Source organism: Pan paniscus, chromosome 9, assembly GCF_029289425.2.
Source record: "Pan paniscus chromosome 9, NHGRI_mPanPan1-v2.0_pri, whole genome shotgun sequence".
NCBI lineage: Eukaryota > Metazoa > Chordata > Mammalia > Primates > Hominidae > Pan > Pan paniscus.
The window spans coordinates 134,932,732-134,948,416 of NC_073258.2; the positions used below are offsets into that span (position 1 = coordinate 134,932,732).

Sequence of the window (15,685 nt, forward strand, 5' to 3'; positions counted from 1 at the left end):
AAAACCATCTTCAGAGACACAGTAGACCTAAAGGGATGAATTTTCCCACCTATGTTATTGTTTAAAATATTTAAAAGGGCATGCGAATTAAAAACATTACTGTAAATGTTATCACATTCATATTTCAAGCACACAGAAGTGATAAAGATACTAAACTTATAAAATACCGAATGTTTCTAAACAACAGGCATTGTGCTCGGTAGGCGGCCTGCTCAACTTCATTTAATCCTATGACAAATCGATAGGGAAGGTAGACTTTGGTCCTTTTTGTCCATAAGTGAAATCTAACGCTTTAGCCAGGGTGAATGGCTCATTCAAGGACCCACAGCTAGTAAGTGGTGAAGTCAGAAAGCAAACACAGATGTGCGGAACCCCCCAAGCATCCCCAAAAACATCTTCGTAACCAGGTCACTGCCTCTGCAAGGTAACGCGTCGCAGATACCAAAAGCCACATGACCTTGGTCCAACACATTTTTTTGCAAAATCTTATTGTTTCATTTAAGACATCTAAGTTTAGTAACAGCATCATGCGCAACTAACTCTAACTGCAAAGTTTCTGGTAGTAGTGGCGTTCAGGTAACCTGGAGGAAAAACCCAGGTATCCATGCTGACCACGGGTGACAACCTACAAAATTTCCGTAGCATATCAACACAAATAATACAACTACCAATAGAAATACTGAAGCGCACATGAATTGCCAAGGGAAACTTGAAAATTCTCTGACTATTCTACTTTTTAAAATGATTTGGGAAATATTCCTATAGAAGTAAGTGTTCAGCAGCTCATCTCTTCCTATAGAAGTAACTGTTCAGCAGTTTATCTGTTCCTCCTATTTCATTCACAGCAGAACCATTTTTTCTAACTGGAGCCTAACAATAATTTGCTGCAGCCACCAAGTATTCAGATATAAAGTTGGCAATAAAGAACAGAGAGCAAATAGAAATAGTGATACTTTTTATTATGCAAATAATATAAGGTCATGAAAATGAGCTAGTAAATTGAAATGGCATTATATCAAATGCTTTTAACATATTTCCATCATATGGTTCATGTGCCTTCGATTCAACTAGTAACCAAATTAGGTTCTCATCTCCTTTACCTTATCTCCTTCTCCATGAATGGGAGAGCACAGCAAATACAATCCATAATAAGCCAGTTCTGGTATGTATTTTGCTTGGTTAAGATCTCTAAAAAAAAAAAAGATGAAATATTAGTTAATGGATATGATTTTACTTGGAATATTTCTTAGTCCTACAAGCCATGTTTAAATGAATAAATTCTACCTGTGTGCCAATTGGGATAAAATGGTATTTCCATTTCTGCTGGAGCAAAAATTGGTACACTTACTTAAACTGTAGCACTGGAAGATTTAATGGCTCACCTGGCTTGTGTAACATGACATTCATGAAGAACTGGCTCAAAATTAGTTAATGAAACAAAGACCTAGAAAACAGATATGAAGAAAAGGCCTGATTTTTTCTACTGATCAAGTATTAGCCATAGTCTAATCCTTTGAAGTTGCCCTAAGGTTCCTGGAATTTTCACTTACCTCTATACAATTCTGTACACATTGTGGCTTTTCTTTCAAGGAAAACTTTGGCAGAAGCCTTAAAAAATTCTTTAAAAGGTGAAAGATGGCATTTCGAATTTGAGAAAGGTCCCGGGCAGAAAAACAAATGTTCTCATCTTCTTGTTCTTCTATAATTTCATCCATCTAGATTATGAAGAAATGTACAGGTGACTGTAATAAATGCCAAACACTTTGTCCCATGGTTTTCAATTTACCCAAACCAAGCCCAGATAAAACTCCAGGCAGGAGCTGACGTTGAGGTGATATGACTTTGACCAGGTTGCATGACTGTTCTAAGTCTCCTTGGCCACAACAGTAAATCACTGGACTAGATGACCGCTACAGTAGTTTCTAGTTTTGTGTCAATGAGGAATCCTTTTTTTCAGAATTTTTGCTGTCTATGAACTTCTGTCATTCTACCGTGTCACATAAGAATATGGAATTAGGCTGGGTGTTGTCGCTCGTGCCTGTAACCCCAGCGGGAGGCCAAGGTGAGTGGATCACTTGAGGCCAGGAGTTCGAGACCAGCCTGGCCAACATGGTGAAACCCCATCTCTACAAAAAAATGCAAAAATTGGCTGAGTGTGGTGGTGCATGCCTGTAGCCCCAGCTACTCGGGAGGCTGCAGCAGGAGAATCACTTGAACCCATGAGGCGGAGGTTGCAGTGAGCTGAGACTGCACCACTGCACTCCAACCTGGGCGACACAGCAAGACTCTGTCTCAAAAAGAAAAAGAAAAAAGAAAGAAAGAAAGAAAGAAAGAAAAATTATATGAAGCCCAAGACACAAAGCAGTATTGGATAGCTTATGATGGTTTAGGACCATTTGCCTATAATCATGATGCCTGAAACCATGTTTAGTATAAAGTCAATCCTTAAATAAAGCAAATCGTGTGTTGGTATGTATGTTTTATACTCGACTTACTTCTTACCTCAATATCTTCTCTCCTGGGTGGCTTTCCCCTTTTTCTATGCCTCCCGGGGTTAGCCTGAGAGCTCTTAGGCTGTTCTTTCTTTCTTTTCCGATTCAAGTTAGATTCCTGGGGCCAGCTCTTCTTTAGAGTCTGAATGCATTTGTCAAACATCACTGGGTGGAATACTTGATTGGCTACACTGCCTATTCATGAGGAATAAAGAGTAAGCAAGTTAGATTTAATTGTCTTGAAATATATCTATAACATCAGATGAAAAGTTACAAAGCAAAACACAGGCTTTTCATGACTGTGAATAACAATGAACCTGTAGCAAGAGTACCATTTGCAACGTCAGCCTTAGTAGAGGAGACAGCGCTGCACCAGAGGTAAATAACAAGATTTCCAAATCTGGCCAGGACAGAGGAACTGGCTTTACACTTGTTAACGACTAGAAAACTGGGCAAAAATTTATAAAGTAACAATTTCACTGGGCACCAGGCAGCATAAGAAGGGCAATCCCTGAAAAAAGGGAAACAGAGGTAAACCCTCAAGTTGCCCCAGTATTGTATCCAGAGGGAATTTCTGGACAACGGCAGAGAAATGGTAAATCCACACAAATTATAATGGTCTTACTATGTTGAAAAAGCAGAGTCAGAAAGACAGGGTAGATGGAATTTATAGAACAGAAGAACCTACACAGAAAAAGAGTTCTAGAAATCGGCCCAGGGCTGAACATAAGCTACACATGCACAGGGTAAAATTCTAAGACAGAGAGCAAAGAAGTATTTCCAAGGAGCAAGAAGATGAATTATTTTCACAACTCACACAAGGCTCAGATACATTTGCGTTGTGGCCAGCCAGAGTGGAGCGATCTTGTTAAACACCTAGAGCATTCAGTAGAGACCTCAGAACAAACACACCTTAACAGTAGGGCTAAACCCGATATAGCATAAAGGCTACTTTACATCAGCCCTAATAAAGCTTTAAAACAAGCCTCAAAAGGATCAAGTTAATCCACCAATAGCTGCCTATCAAAACATACTTCAATAGTATTTAAAGGAAAACAACAAAATCCAGACACTCAACAACATTCCAAATGCCCAACATCCTGGCTAAGGGCAGTGGCTCATGCCTGTAATCCCAACACTTTGGGAGGCTGAGGTGGGCAGATCACTTGAGTCCAGGAGTTTGAGACCAGTCTGAGCAACACAGCAAAACCCTGTCTTTACAAAAAATACAGGGGGAAAAAAAACAACAACAAAGGTCCAGCATCCAGTAAAAAAATTACAGGGAGTGCTAAAAAGCAGGAAAATGTGCCCCATAAGAAAAATCAGTCAATAAAAACAGCCCAGGAAATGACAGAGATAATGGAACCAGCTGACAACAACCTTAAAGCAGCTCAAGAATTAAAAGTAAAACATTATCATGAGGAGAGAAGTGAAAAAAAAAAATTTTAAAGAAGCAAACAGAACTTCCTTGATCTGAAAAAGAAACATTCACTAGATGGGCTTAATAGTGGCTTGGTTATTACTGAAACAAAGATAAGTGAACTTGAAGATACAGCAGGAGCGTAGAAACCAAAAAGCTAATAAAGACTCAGTGACCCATGGGAGAACATCGTGCAGTCTAACACAGGAGTGACTGAAGTCCCAAAAAAGGGGAAGGAAGACAACATTTGGAGAAAAAGTCACTAAAAACTTTCCAAGTTTGTTGAAACGATAAGTCCACAGATCCAAGAAGCTCAATGAACCCAATCGCAATAAGCACAGAGGCAATCACAACAAAGCATAGATAATCCCACCAAAAAGCAAAAAAAAGTTAACTCAGAATTTTATATTCAGCAAAAAGATTCTTGAAGGTGAAATAAAGATATTTCACACAATCAAAACCTGAGAGGGTTTATGGCTTGCAGACCTGCACTAAATGTTTAAAAATAAAAAGTTCTTCAGGCAGAAGGAAAATTATAGGAGATCAATCTTTCAAATATAAAAGCTGTTTATCTTGTTTCTAAAAAATTCTATAAAAGATAAATAAGCATTAATGAAATGTAGGCTTTATAACATGTAGAAAAAATAACACACAAGAGGAGAGGAGAAAGGAAAATATACTTTTTGTTGTTGGGTGTGTGTGTGTGTGTGTGTGTGTGTGTGTTCCACTGGAGTCTGGATCTGTCGCCCAGGCTGAAGTACAGTGGCGTGGATCTCGGCTCACTGCAACCTCTACCTCCTGGGTTCAAGTGGTTCTCCTGCCTCAGCCTCCTGAGTAGCATGCGTTACCACATTGGGCTAATTTTCATTTTTTTTTTTTCTTTTTTGGTACAGATGGGTTTCACCATGTTGGCCAGGCTGGTCTAGAACTCCTGACGTCAAGTGACCTGCCGGCAGCAGCCTCCCAAAGTGCTGGGATTACAGGCATGAGCCACCTCACCCAACCTAGGAAAATACACTGTTTTAAGGTTGTTCTTACATCATATATAAATTGGGAGAATATTATCTGAAGATAAACTGTGAGAAGTGCCTACTGCATACACAAAGCAAGCACATAAAACATACACATACATGCAAAAGAGTATAGCTAATACACCAAAAGAGACAAGGGATACTAAAATCCAAAACAAGGCAGGAAGAGGAAAAAATTGAGCAAAAAACAGGTTTAAAGAAATTGAAAATAGAAAAATGGCAGAAACCCAGCTACATTGATAATTACTCTAAATGTAATCAGCTAAACAATTTAAACATTCTGATATAAAAGCAAACATTGTCAGAAAGAAGCATGACCAAATGGGCTGGGTGTGAGGGCTCATGCTTACAATCCCAGCCCTTTGGGAGGCTGAAGCAGGAGGATCACTTGAGGCCAAGAGATTGCGACCAGCCTGGGCAACAACATAGCGAGACCCTGTCTCTACAAAAATAAAATAAAGTAATAATAATTAGCTTGTCATGGTGACTCACGCTTGTAGTTCCAGCTATTCTGGAGGCTGAGGAGCCCAGGAGTTCAAGGTTAAAGTGAGCTATGATTGCCACTGCACTCCAGCCTGGGTGACAGAGTGAGACCCTGGACCTCTCTTTTTTTTTTTCTGAGACAGAGTCTCACTGTCACCCAGGCTGGAGTGCAGTGGCACGATCTCAACTCACTGCAACCTCTGCTGCCTGGGTTCAAGCGATTCTCCTGCCTCAGCCTCCCGAGTAACTGGGATTACAGACGTGTTACCATGTCCGGCTAATTTTTGTATTTTCAGTAGAGACGGGATTTCACCATGTTGGCCAGGCTGGTCTTAAATGCCTGACTTCAAGTGATCCGCCCGCCTCAGCCTCCCAAAGTGCTGGGATTACAGGTGTGAGCCACCGTGTGTGGCCTCGTCTCTCTTAAAAAAAAAAAAAAAAGAAAAAGAAAAGCCATGACCACATGACAGGCAGTCTACAAGAAAACCTTTAAATATAAACAAATGGATAGGTTACAAATAAAAGCATGAGAAATGATGTACCAACCAAGGACAAATCTTAAGATAACTATAGTGGCTATCTTAATATTAGACAAAGTAGACTTCAAGACAAGGAATATAACCAGACAAACAAGGACATAACATAATACTAAAAGGACCAATCCATCAGGAAGACATGACAATCATAAATACATCTGTATCCGTCAGACTTTCACAATATCTTAAGTTAAAAGAACTGAGAGGAGAAATAGATAAACTGATAATTATTCTTAGAGATTCCAACATTCCTCTCTCAATAACAGATAGAACAAATAAACAGAACATCAGGAAGCATATGTAAGTCTTGAATAACATTTGTAACCAACTTGACCTAACTGACATTTACAGAATACTAGATCCAACAAAGGCAAGGTACACATTCTGTTAAAGTGCAAATGGAAGATTCACCGAATTAGACTCTAAGTCCATTAAAAAAAAGGCACAACTACATAATTTAGAAGTATCATAATCATATGAAGTATGTTCTCTGATCCCACCAATTAAAACTCAATTACAGTAAGATTTCAGGAAAGTTCAAATATTTGGAAAACAAACTCAATTTACTAAACAACTCAGAGATGTAAGTAATGACAAGAAAAATTAGAAAATCACTTTGGCCTGCACAACAGTAAAAACATATCATCGAAATTTGTGGGATGCAGATGAAGCTGTACCTGGAGGGACATTTATAGTATTAAATACTTGTATTAGAAACAAAGAAATGCATGTGAGAACAAAGATCTAAGCATCTACCTTAAAAAGTCAGAATAAGAGCAAATTAAACCCAAAGTAAGAAGAAAGGAAATCGTAGACATAAGACCAGAAATCAATGAAACAAGAAAGGGACAAACAATAGAATTTAATTAATGACATCAAAAGGGGGTCCTCCAAAATGAACAGTAAAATGAATAAATCTCGATCTAGATTGATCAAGAAAAAACAAAATACAAATCACCAACATCAGGCATGAGAGGAGATCACTAGAAATTCTACAAACATAAACTTCTTTCAAAAAACTCCAGGCCCAGATGACTTCACTAGTGGGTTCTACCAAACATCTGAAGAAAAAAGAAAACCCAAAATCTTCCAAAATACAGAAGAGAAGGGAATACTATGTAACTTATTCTATGAAAATGGTATTACCAAGATACCCAGATACCCAAACCAGACAAAAATATCTCAAAAAAAGAATATCCCTTATGAATATAGACAGAAAAACCTTCAACAAAATATTAGCAAACACTCTGACAACATATAAAAAGGATTATACACCATGACCAAGGTCATACAAAATTGGTTTAATATGTGAAAATCAACCAATGTAATATACTATATTAGAATAAGAAACAAAAACCACATGAGCACTTCACAAGTGCAGAAAAGCAAATGACAAAATCCAACAGCCTTTCATAATGAAACACTCAGTAAACTAGGAATAATAACTTAATAAGGGCCATCCTGAGAAACCCACAGGTAACATCATACCTAAAGGCAAGACTGGATGCTTTCCCCTTAAGATCAGGAATAGACAAGGATCCCCACGCTCCCCTTCTATTCAACATTGTACTGGAGGTTCTAGCCAGGGCAAATAGGTAAGAAAAATAAATAGAAAGAACCCAGACTAGAAAGAAAGAAGTAAACCTGTGTCTATTCACAGATGACATGATCTTACACAAAGAAAACCCCGTTGGAACCAACAAATGAGTTTGGCAAGGTTCTAGGATACAAGATCAATAATCAAAATCAATTTTGCTTCTATACAGTACTAATAAACCAAAATAAAATTAAGAAAACAATTTCATTTACACTAGCATTGAAAATAACACTTAAGAATAAATTTTAAAGAGGAGATGCAAGAGTTGCGCACCAAAAATTATAGAGCATTATTGAAACAAATTAAAGAAGATCTACAATAAATGGAAAGACATCCTGCAGCTAGGGATTAGAAGACCTAATGTTGTTAAATTGGCAATACTTCACAAACTCATCTACAGTTTCAATGCAATCCCTGTCAAAACCGCAGCTGGCTTTTTTATTGTTGCAGAAATTCACGTACAGATCCTAAAATTCACATGGAAATGCAAGGGAGGCAGAACAACCAAAACGATCTTGAAAAAGAAGAATATACTGTGATCGAATATTAAGTATCGACAGCATCCCAATCATAAACCCGAAACATTTAAAAACAGAAGGTAACTGGCAGGAATATGGCTTGCTGGAAAGCTGCAAGTGGCCCACGCAATTAGTAACAGCCACCTCTTTGCTCTGGCATAAATCTCAACCTTAATCAGAAGAAACTGCATCTGGCAAGAGGAGAGTGAAACTGGGTTTCTAAAACCACTACTTTTTTGAGAGAGGGCCTAGTTACAACCGAGACACTGCTTAGCAACAAAATCCTTTAGGAACTTACTCATTTCCAAAGTCATTATGGGAGCATTAACAATAACACAAATCAATGTTCAGGGCTTTAAATATAATACCTTTTTGCCCATTCCCAGATCACATGGAATAAATCCTTTGCTAAACATTTGTAATTAAACAAAGATAAGCAGCAAGGTGACTGATCTTGCCATTCTCTTTTCCATATGAACTTCAGGTTATCTGACTCAATCTCTATGTTCCACTCTCTCTCACCCTGTGTTTGGAGTAGGGAAGAGAATGGATTTCACTGTCATAGGAGGAACAGCCTCCTCAGTGCTCTGACAATCAAGTAAAACAGTGCTCGAAAACAGACTCCTGGTCAGTGCTCTCCTTCAAGTATTACTAGCTGCTTTCCTGCTTTCTTGATTAGAATGGTTTTAATCTATTTTTCAATACCAACATCGGAGAGGTAAAAAGCAATGACTCCCCACAGCAGTATTTCTCAGTCTAGACAAGCAATCATGAGAAGAAAGGGCAATATCAGAATTTTAGACGGCGGTGGTGGAGGGTGGGCGTGGAACTCTTGCACTCCTTCTCAGACTATTTTTATTAGTTTATAGATAGCATAACTTCGGATGAAAAAGAAAAAGGTGGAAGGTTTTCCAAGACCTATAACATGCCATGTACTTTAGAGACTTGCTCCTCGGAACAACTCTCTGCCATGGGTTAGCACTGCCCCATTTATAAGTGAAGAAACAAGAAACAAAGTATAAGAATTGAAAACTGTAGAAAGAAAAAAATGACAGATTTATCCTATCATATCAGGTCTACATACCTGGTACTTCTAGTAGCAAAAAGTAAAGCCCAGCGGCATGAAGGCCATATTCTCGATACTGTACACTGACATTCTTCTTATGAACTATTTGAACAAAATGAAAGAACAATGCCACCAGTGTACTATGGGAAACATTGTTCTCAATGAAGAAGGTCCAGATACTCTGTGGGGAGACCGCAAATCACAAAAGCCAGTCATTAGAGAAATGGAAACATTTCCTATTATTTGATTTTTGTAAGTTCTTGGTGCCTTACAAAAAGAGGAATAGAGTAGCCTGGCTCCTATTGCTAAATGTTTACCATCTTCAAAGGGACTGAAACAAAATATCAAAATTAAAGGTATATTATCCAAAATTACAAAGATAAATATGTATATAACATATTTAAATAATTAAACTTTCAAAAGAATTTTTTGTTAAGTTTGTAGCATATATACTTCAGAAATTATAGCTTAAAACTACACTAAGACTTTTGGGACACCATATATTAGTGATTATTCAGGAAAGTTATCCCTCTATTTATATTAAAAGGAACTCAAATTCCTTTACCAATAATTACTAACTGAGGAAATCAGAGCCCTTTATTTAAATGTTCTGCAGATTGAAGGCAATGGGAGCAGGAAATGAAAGAGATCTCAGAAATGGCCCAGGTAAAGGAGATAAACCCTAGAAAAAAAACCACAATTGTATTAATTCTATCTTCATTCCATGTCTTCTCCTACTAAACACATGAAGAAGAAATGGGTTATTTTAATAACCTAAACATAGCAGGAACTAAATATGGTTTATCCTTGAGTATCATAACAAAAAAAGGCCCACAAAATTCAAGTGAGCAGAGCACTCTCCTTTCCTTAACTAAAAAACTTATGGGAGAAATCATCTCCACTGGGCACAATGGCTCATGCCTGTAATCCCAGCACTTTGAGAGGCCAGGGCAGGAGGACTGCTTGAGCCCAGGAGTTTGAGAACAGCCAGGGCAACAAAGCAAGACCTTGTCTCCACAAAAAATAAAAAATTAGCTGGGCGTGGTGGCACACACCTGTAGTCCCAGCTACTCAGGAGGGTGAGGTGGGAGGCTCATGTGAGCCCAATAAGTTGAGGCTGCAGTAAGCTGTGACTGTGCCACTGCATTCCAGCCTGGGTGACAGAGCAAGACCCTGGTCTCAAAAAAAAAAAAAAGGGGGGGGGGAAAGAAATCATCTCCTAACTTTACAGTGTCACATCCTAATTCCTAATGCCACCTGCACCTCCACTTCACACACCAGGGTGATCGATCACCCTAAACCATCTGCTCACCAGGGCTCTGCGTATGGGGTCACCTTGGCCCCATGTGATCCCATGGCTGCTGTCTAGTCAGGGTGTCAGTGACCCTGCACTCCCTACATGTGACTGCTCCTCTGCAGACCCCGTCCAATCAGCTCTCCATTTCTGTCCTGGCTGCTTCTCCCCCTCGGTGATCTCATGCACCACTGTGCTTCAACCCATACCTCAATTTAAAGAACTCTCCTCTCTCTCCTGGTCTCACATTTCTACTACCTGTTAAACTTCCCAAGGATCTCCTGACATAATCTCAAGTTCAGAAGTCTAAACAGAACTGTTTCTCCATTTGACCTTGCTCTTTTTCCCTTATTCCCCACCTTGGTTAACAATATCATCATCTTCCTAGTTTTGAAACCCTGGGGATCACTGACTTCTTTCTTTCTCTAATTCCCTATGCCCAGTCAGTTTAGCACTTCACACCATGTTTTTAAGATATCTCAAAAGGGCTTCCTAGTTCACAAGGCCCTATTAATTCTAATTCCAAAAATGTCCCTAGTTTTTAGTCTTCCTTTCCAGTTCCCAAAATTGTAACTCCGGATCATGCCATTATTACTCATAACACCTGGATCACCAATACAGTCTCCCAAGGGCTCTCCCTGCACACAATTTTTCCCACTTCAGTCCACCTACTGTCAAGAACGTCTGCTGAAAACAGATCTATTCATGTTACCTATCTATTGCCCACTGTAACCTCTTTCACACAGGCTGCTTGAGGATTAAATGAGTTAATACATGCAGGACGCTTAGAACAAAATCTCATACACACCCTACCAAACATGTTCAAACTCCACTGCTGAACCTCACATAAAGCTACCCGTGACCTACCCTTACTCTACCTTACCGTCCCGTCCCACCACACTTTTTCTGTATGCCTCTTGACACTTCCTGAAGTGTTCCCATTGGGTGGCTCCTTCACTAGGACTGCCTTACAACCCAAGCTTCTGCTAGTCATCTGTGAAGATTCGCTGCTGGCCACTTTCTTTCTGGAACTTTCCCAACCCTACCATGCTCCCTTTTCCACACCCTATGCAACAAATCCGCACCTCTCGTGGAGCATTTTTCACAGTGTGGTTCGTAGAATATTTCCAGGCGCCCAAATGCACAGTGGCACTGAGCTCTCCACCCCCTGCAACTGCATGTGGCTGCTAGACCTACTCTGGCTAGTGTTCAAATGTCCACTCTTCCTTCCTGAGGTCCTTGGGGAGGGCCTCAACCTAGGGAGATTGTATCGTAATCCCCACTCTGTCAACTCAGGTACTTCAGGCAGTGCTTAGCGTTATGCTGAAAGAATGTTTAATTAGATGACTTAATTTTGTGATGTGAAACTTGGAAGTGAATTTTTTTTTGTTCATTTAAATGTTTCAGAGATGTTAACATCCAATTAGCTTTTGTTCTGTTTCCCAACCCTTTGGTTTTTTTTGAAAACTAACAACCTAAATATTAATAGTAATTTATATTTCTATGCATTGGATAGAACTCAATATTTACAGGAACTGTTTGGACAAACCTGTTAATTCAACTAGTCATTCCTCAGTTTAATATCAGATTTTCTTCTTTTGTGAGACAGAGTCTTGCTCTGTCACCCAGGCTGGAGTGTAGTGGCGTGATCTCGGCTCACTGTAACCTCCGCCTCCTGGGTTCAAGCAATTCTCTGCCTCAGCCTCTCGAGTAGCTGGGATTACAGAAGCCCGCCACCACAACCGGCTAATTTTTGTATTTTTAGTAGAGATGGGGTTTCACCATCTTGGTCAGGCTGGTCTTGAACTCCTGACTTCGTGATCCACCCACCTCGGCCTCCCAAAGTACTGGGATTACAGGCATGAGCCACCATGCCTGGTCGCATATTTTCTTAAAGTTAAGGTTAAGGCATGTCTGAATTGTTATTTGCATTTTCCTTGGTCTAGTTTTCTTGTTTTTGCCTTTATATTTTTCCTTTTTTTTTTTTTTTCTTCTGAGATGGGGTTTTGCCATGTTGCCCAGGCTAGTCTCAAACTCCTGAGCTCAAGCAACTGGCCAGCCTCAGCCTCTCAAAGTGCTGGGATTACAGACGTAAGACACCACACCCGGCCTTATACTTTTCCTTTAATTTGCTATTGTAAAAAACAGTCGTGTCTTAAAAAAAAAAATCAGACGAGTACCTTGAAGCTTTTGGAGGAAAGCTCTTAGGATATTCCAATAAATTAACCACATTCTTTATGTTACTCATATTGTACTCCCTGTGAACTGTACACCAAGAAAGCTAAGCTTCAGATTATAATAATGACTTTCATCTTCTACTTCTAACACCAAAATTTGGCTAGTTTGTTTTTATATTTTTACCTCCATAGATTCATGTTCTCCAGTAGCAAAGGGTAAAAGGCTTTCATAGAGTTTTGTGAATGCAGCCAATCCAGTCTCTATGATCTCTGCTTCTATGCTGGGATCCAAAGGCTCAGTCTCTGTGAAATCCAGTTCCCACACTGTGTCAACCCATTCTAGGGGAAAATGCAATGAAATGTGTAAGTACTCTGTAACAAGTAAAAAAACTAATCACCTTTAGATTCCAGGTGTGTTCAAGAGGAGAAAAGTTTATTAGTCACGATTCACATTTAACTTGTTTTAATAATAAAGGTGTAGCATAATAAAAGAAAACCAGAAAAGGTTAAGAGAATCTTAAATCACAACTGACACTGACTATTAAGCTAATCATCTTCTAAAAATATAAAGGAGGAAATACTTTTCAGATACAAGAGTTTTGGGAAAGGACACTTCAAAACATTCAGTGATCAGGCTTTCCCACATGTTCAATCTAGAGAAGAAACAGAGGTTAATCAGATTGCCCAAGAGGTTCCTTTGTGAAAATATCATAACCAAGTTAATAAGTGGAAATAAAATATAGAGCACTTTATTGGGCCCTTGGACAATCATGTAGCATTTAAAAAACATATATAATTTCTCCAGGAAGTTTAAAATAGAGGAGGCAAGCCAGATTCAGACTCCCAGGAATACTCGGTGACTTTAAAACACACTGATTGAAAGAATGTACATTGAGAGGAGGGGTATTAAGACAGCACGCTGGCTGGACTCCACCAATCTCTCTTACCTCTAAATCTTCCCATTCTTTTCTTTTTCTTTTTTTTTTGGATAAACTTTTTTTTTTTTAACTTAAAGTTTTTGGGTACATGTGCACAACATGCAGGTTTGTTACATAGGTATACACGTACCATGGTGGTTTGCTGTACCCACCAACCCGTCATCTACATTAGGTATTTCTCCTAATGGTATCCCTCCCCTATCCCTCCATCCCCCCTTCCCATTCTTTTCTAATACACTATATTTCTTCAGTGTTGTCATTGTCACTTTCCCAAACTAAAATTAGGACTAGATGGAAATGTGGACATCTCAAATTATTAATGAGGTGTTCCTTCAAATTAATATTAAAAGTATTTGTTCACCACTGATTTAGAGAAGTTGGGCAAGGTATAGATAAGGAAAAAACAGAGATGGGAGCATTACACTGCACAAATGAAAGTGAAAGGCCTTACACTCAACTAGATCCATCCTTAGAATACAATCTGGTCATCATCTTTTGTCACTTGAACTTGACCCTGAAGGAGGGGGTCTCTGTACCCTAAGTGGCTGTGCACAGCATTCCTTCCAAAGACATGGAATATGCTGCCTGAAAGAAGATCTGAAAAATACAATTGTTTCTTTCCAAATTTCCAGTAATGTTTTAAAGGTCATTATAGACCACAGCAAGTTATCTCACTCCTTCTTTTGGTTTTGCTTATGACAGTTCCCTACTGTAAATACCATCAAATCTAATTTGGATGGCAGTAACTGGCCCTGTTATCTACCATTTGGTCACAGAAGTCTTCAGTGTTGATTGTTGAGTGAGAGTATAGGAGACACTGAGTTAGACTTTTTCCCTCAGTATCTTTACAGTATTCAAATCCCTCACTACCTATTTTCTCAGCTGTCGAATGCAGGTAACTTCTGCTCTGCTACTTCACTTAGGATGGAAGAAGAGGAAGAAATACATCATCTATTCACTCAATAAACACTTTGAGAAAATACTAGGGAAGCCACTTATACTTCTAGGGATATAAAGATGAATACTAGAGGGTTCTTGTCCACAAAGATCTCAACATTTCACACTTAGGATACCAAAAAAAGCAGCCTATGATAGAAGAGAGGCCACTGAATTTTGAGTCAGAACGAGGCAAATATCCTGACTTGATCACTTACACATAATTAGTCTCTCCTTCATCATTGGAAATACAGGATTTTTGTGAAACATAATGTGTATAAAGGCCCTAACAATGTGCTAGCCACATAAAAAACAGTCAATAGATGGTATTTATTATTTTTGCTATGGATGAGTGTTAAAATAATAGATATATAAAATGTAAAATGCTACAGAGCTTAATAGAGAATAGTACTGGGGGAGGAGGGAGAGGAATAAGATGATTCTTCAATTGGACCTGAATGTAAGAGTTTTGCCAGGCAAATAAATGCAGAAAAGTGCATCCCAGCAAGCACAGTGTAACAAAGCACAAAGGGAAAGAAATTAAAGTGTTTCTAAATGAACAAAATTGTTACAGTGTTTGCTTGTGGGTATTAGTATCTGTTCAGCAGTTATTATGTGGCAAGTACAAATTTATCTTTACAAAAACCCCTGTAAGGTAGATATTGTACTCCCCATTTGACAGATCAGAAAACAGGGGTTTAGCAAGGATAAACAACCTGCACGGTAATGGATGCTATGGGGTAGAGCCAAGGGAACAATCCAAGTGTGTCCGACTCCAAAGGTTATGCTCTTGGAAAATCAAACTGGAGAGAATAGCAGCTCTTATAAAGCATGCCAAAGATGTGGTCATTTATTTAGGAAACAAAGGGGAAACATTAAAGGTGTACAGGCTTGACACATTCAAAGCTATGTTTTCAAAAGTCGTTCTGCAAAAGTGTGGGGGATGGGCTGGCACAGTTAACATCAGAAAGCAGCTAAAATACTCCTGCAATTGCTCGAGGCTATGATGAAGGCAGCAGCATCAGGAATGGAGCGGGGCTGCCCTGAGACACCTCAGAGGCAGGACAGTGGTGGTGGGCATGAAAGGGGAAGCAGAAATGCCATGACTCCTGGGTTGGTGGCTTGGATGGTGCCATTAGCAGGCTTTGGGAATCCCATTTTCACTCATGTGACGTTTGATGATGTCTGCATGTGAGA

The 15,685-nt window shown here is 39.2% G+C and overlaps 1 protein-coding gene across 3 annotated transcripts in view; it reads right to left on the reverse strand.

Moving 5' to 3' along the window:
• NCAPD3 (non-SMC condensin II complex subunit D3) overlaps positions 1-15,685 on the reverse strand; it is a 71,432-nt gene that overhangs the window by 53,980 nt on the left and 1,767 nt on the right. For 2 of the 3 annotated variants that reach the window (XM_034934089.3, XM_008973261.4), the window contains exons 3-8: positions 12,799-12,953; positions 9,162-9,324; positions 2,503-2,687; positions 1,551-1,715; positions 1,383-1,444; positions 1,101-1,188 (exon numbers count right to left, since the gene is read on the reverse strand). In XM_034934089.3, coding sequence (XP_034789980.3) covers positions 1,101-1,188; positions 1,383-1,444; positions 1,551-1,715; positions 2,503-2,687; positions 9,162-9,324; positions 12,799-12,953 — 818 coding nt within the window. Of the gene's footprint in view, positions 1-1,100; positions 1,189-1,382; positions 1,445-1,550; positions 1,716-2,502; positions 2,688-9,161; positions 9,325-12,798; positions 12,954-15,685 lie in introns of those variants that run through there. The other variant, XM_055095124.2, reaches the window with a different exon arrangement.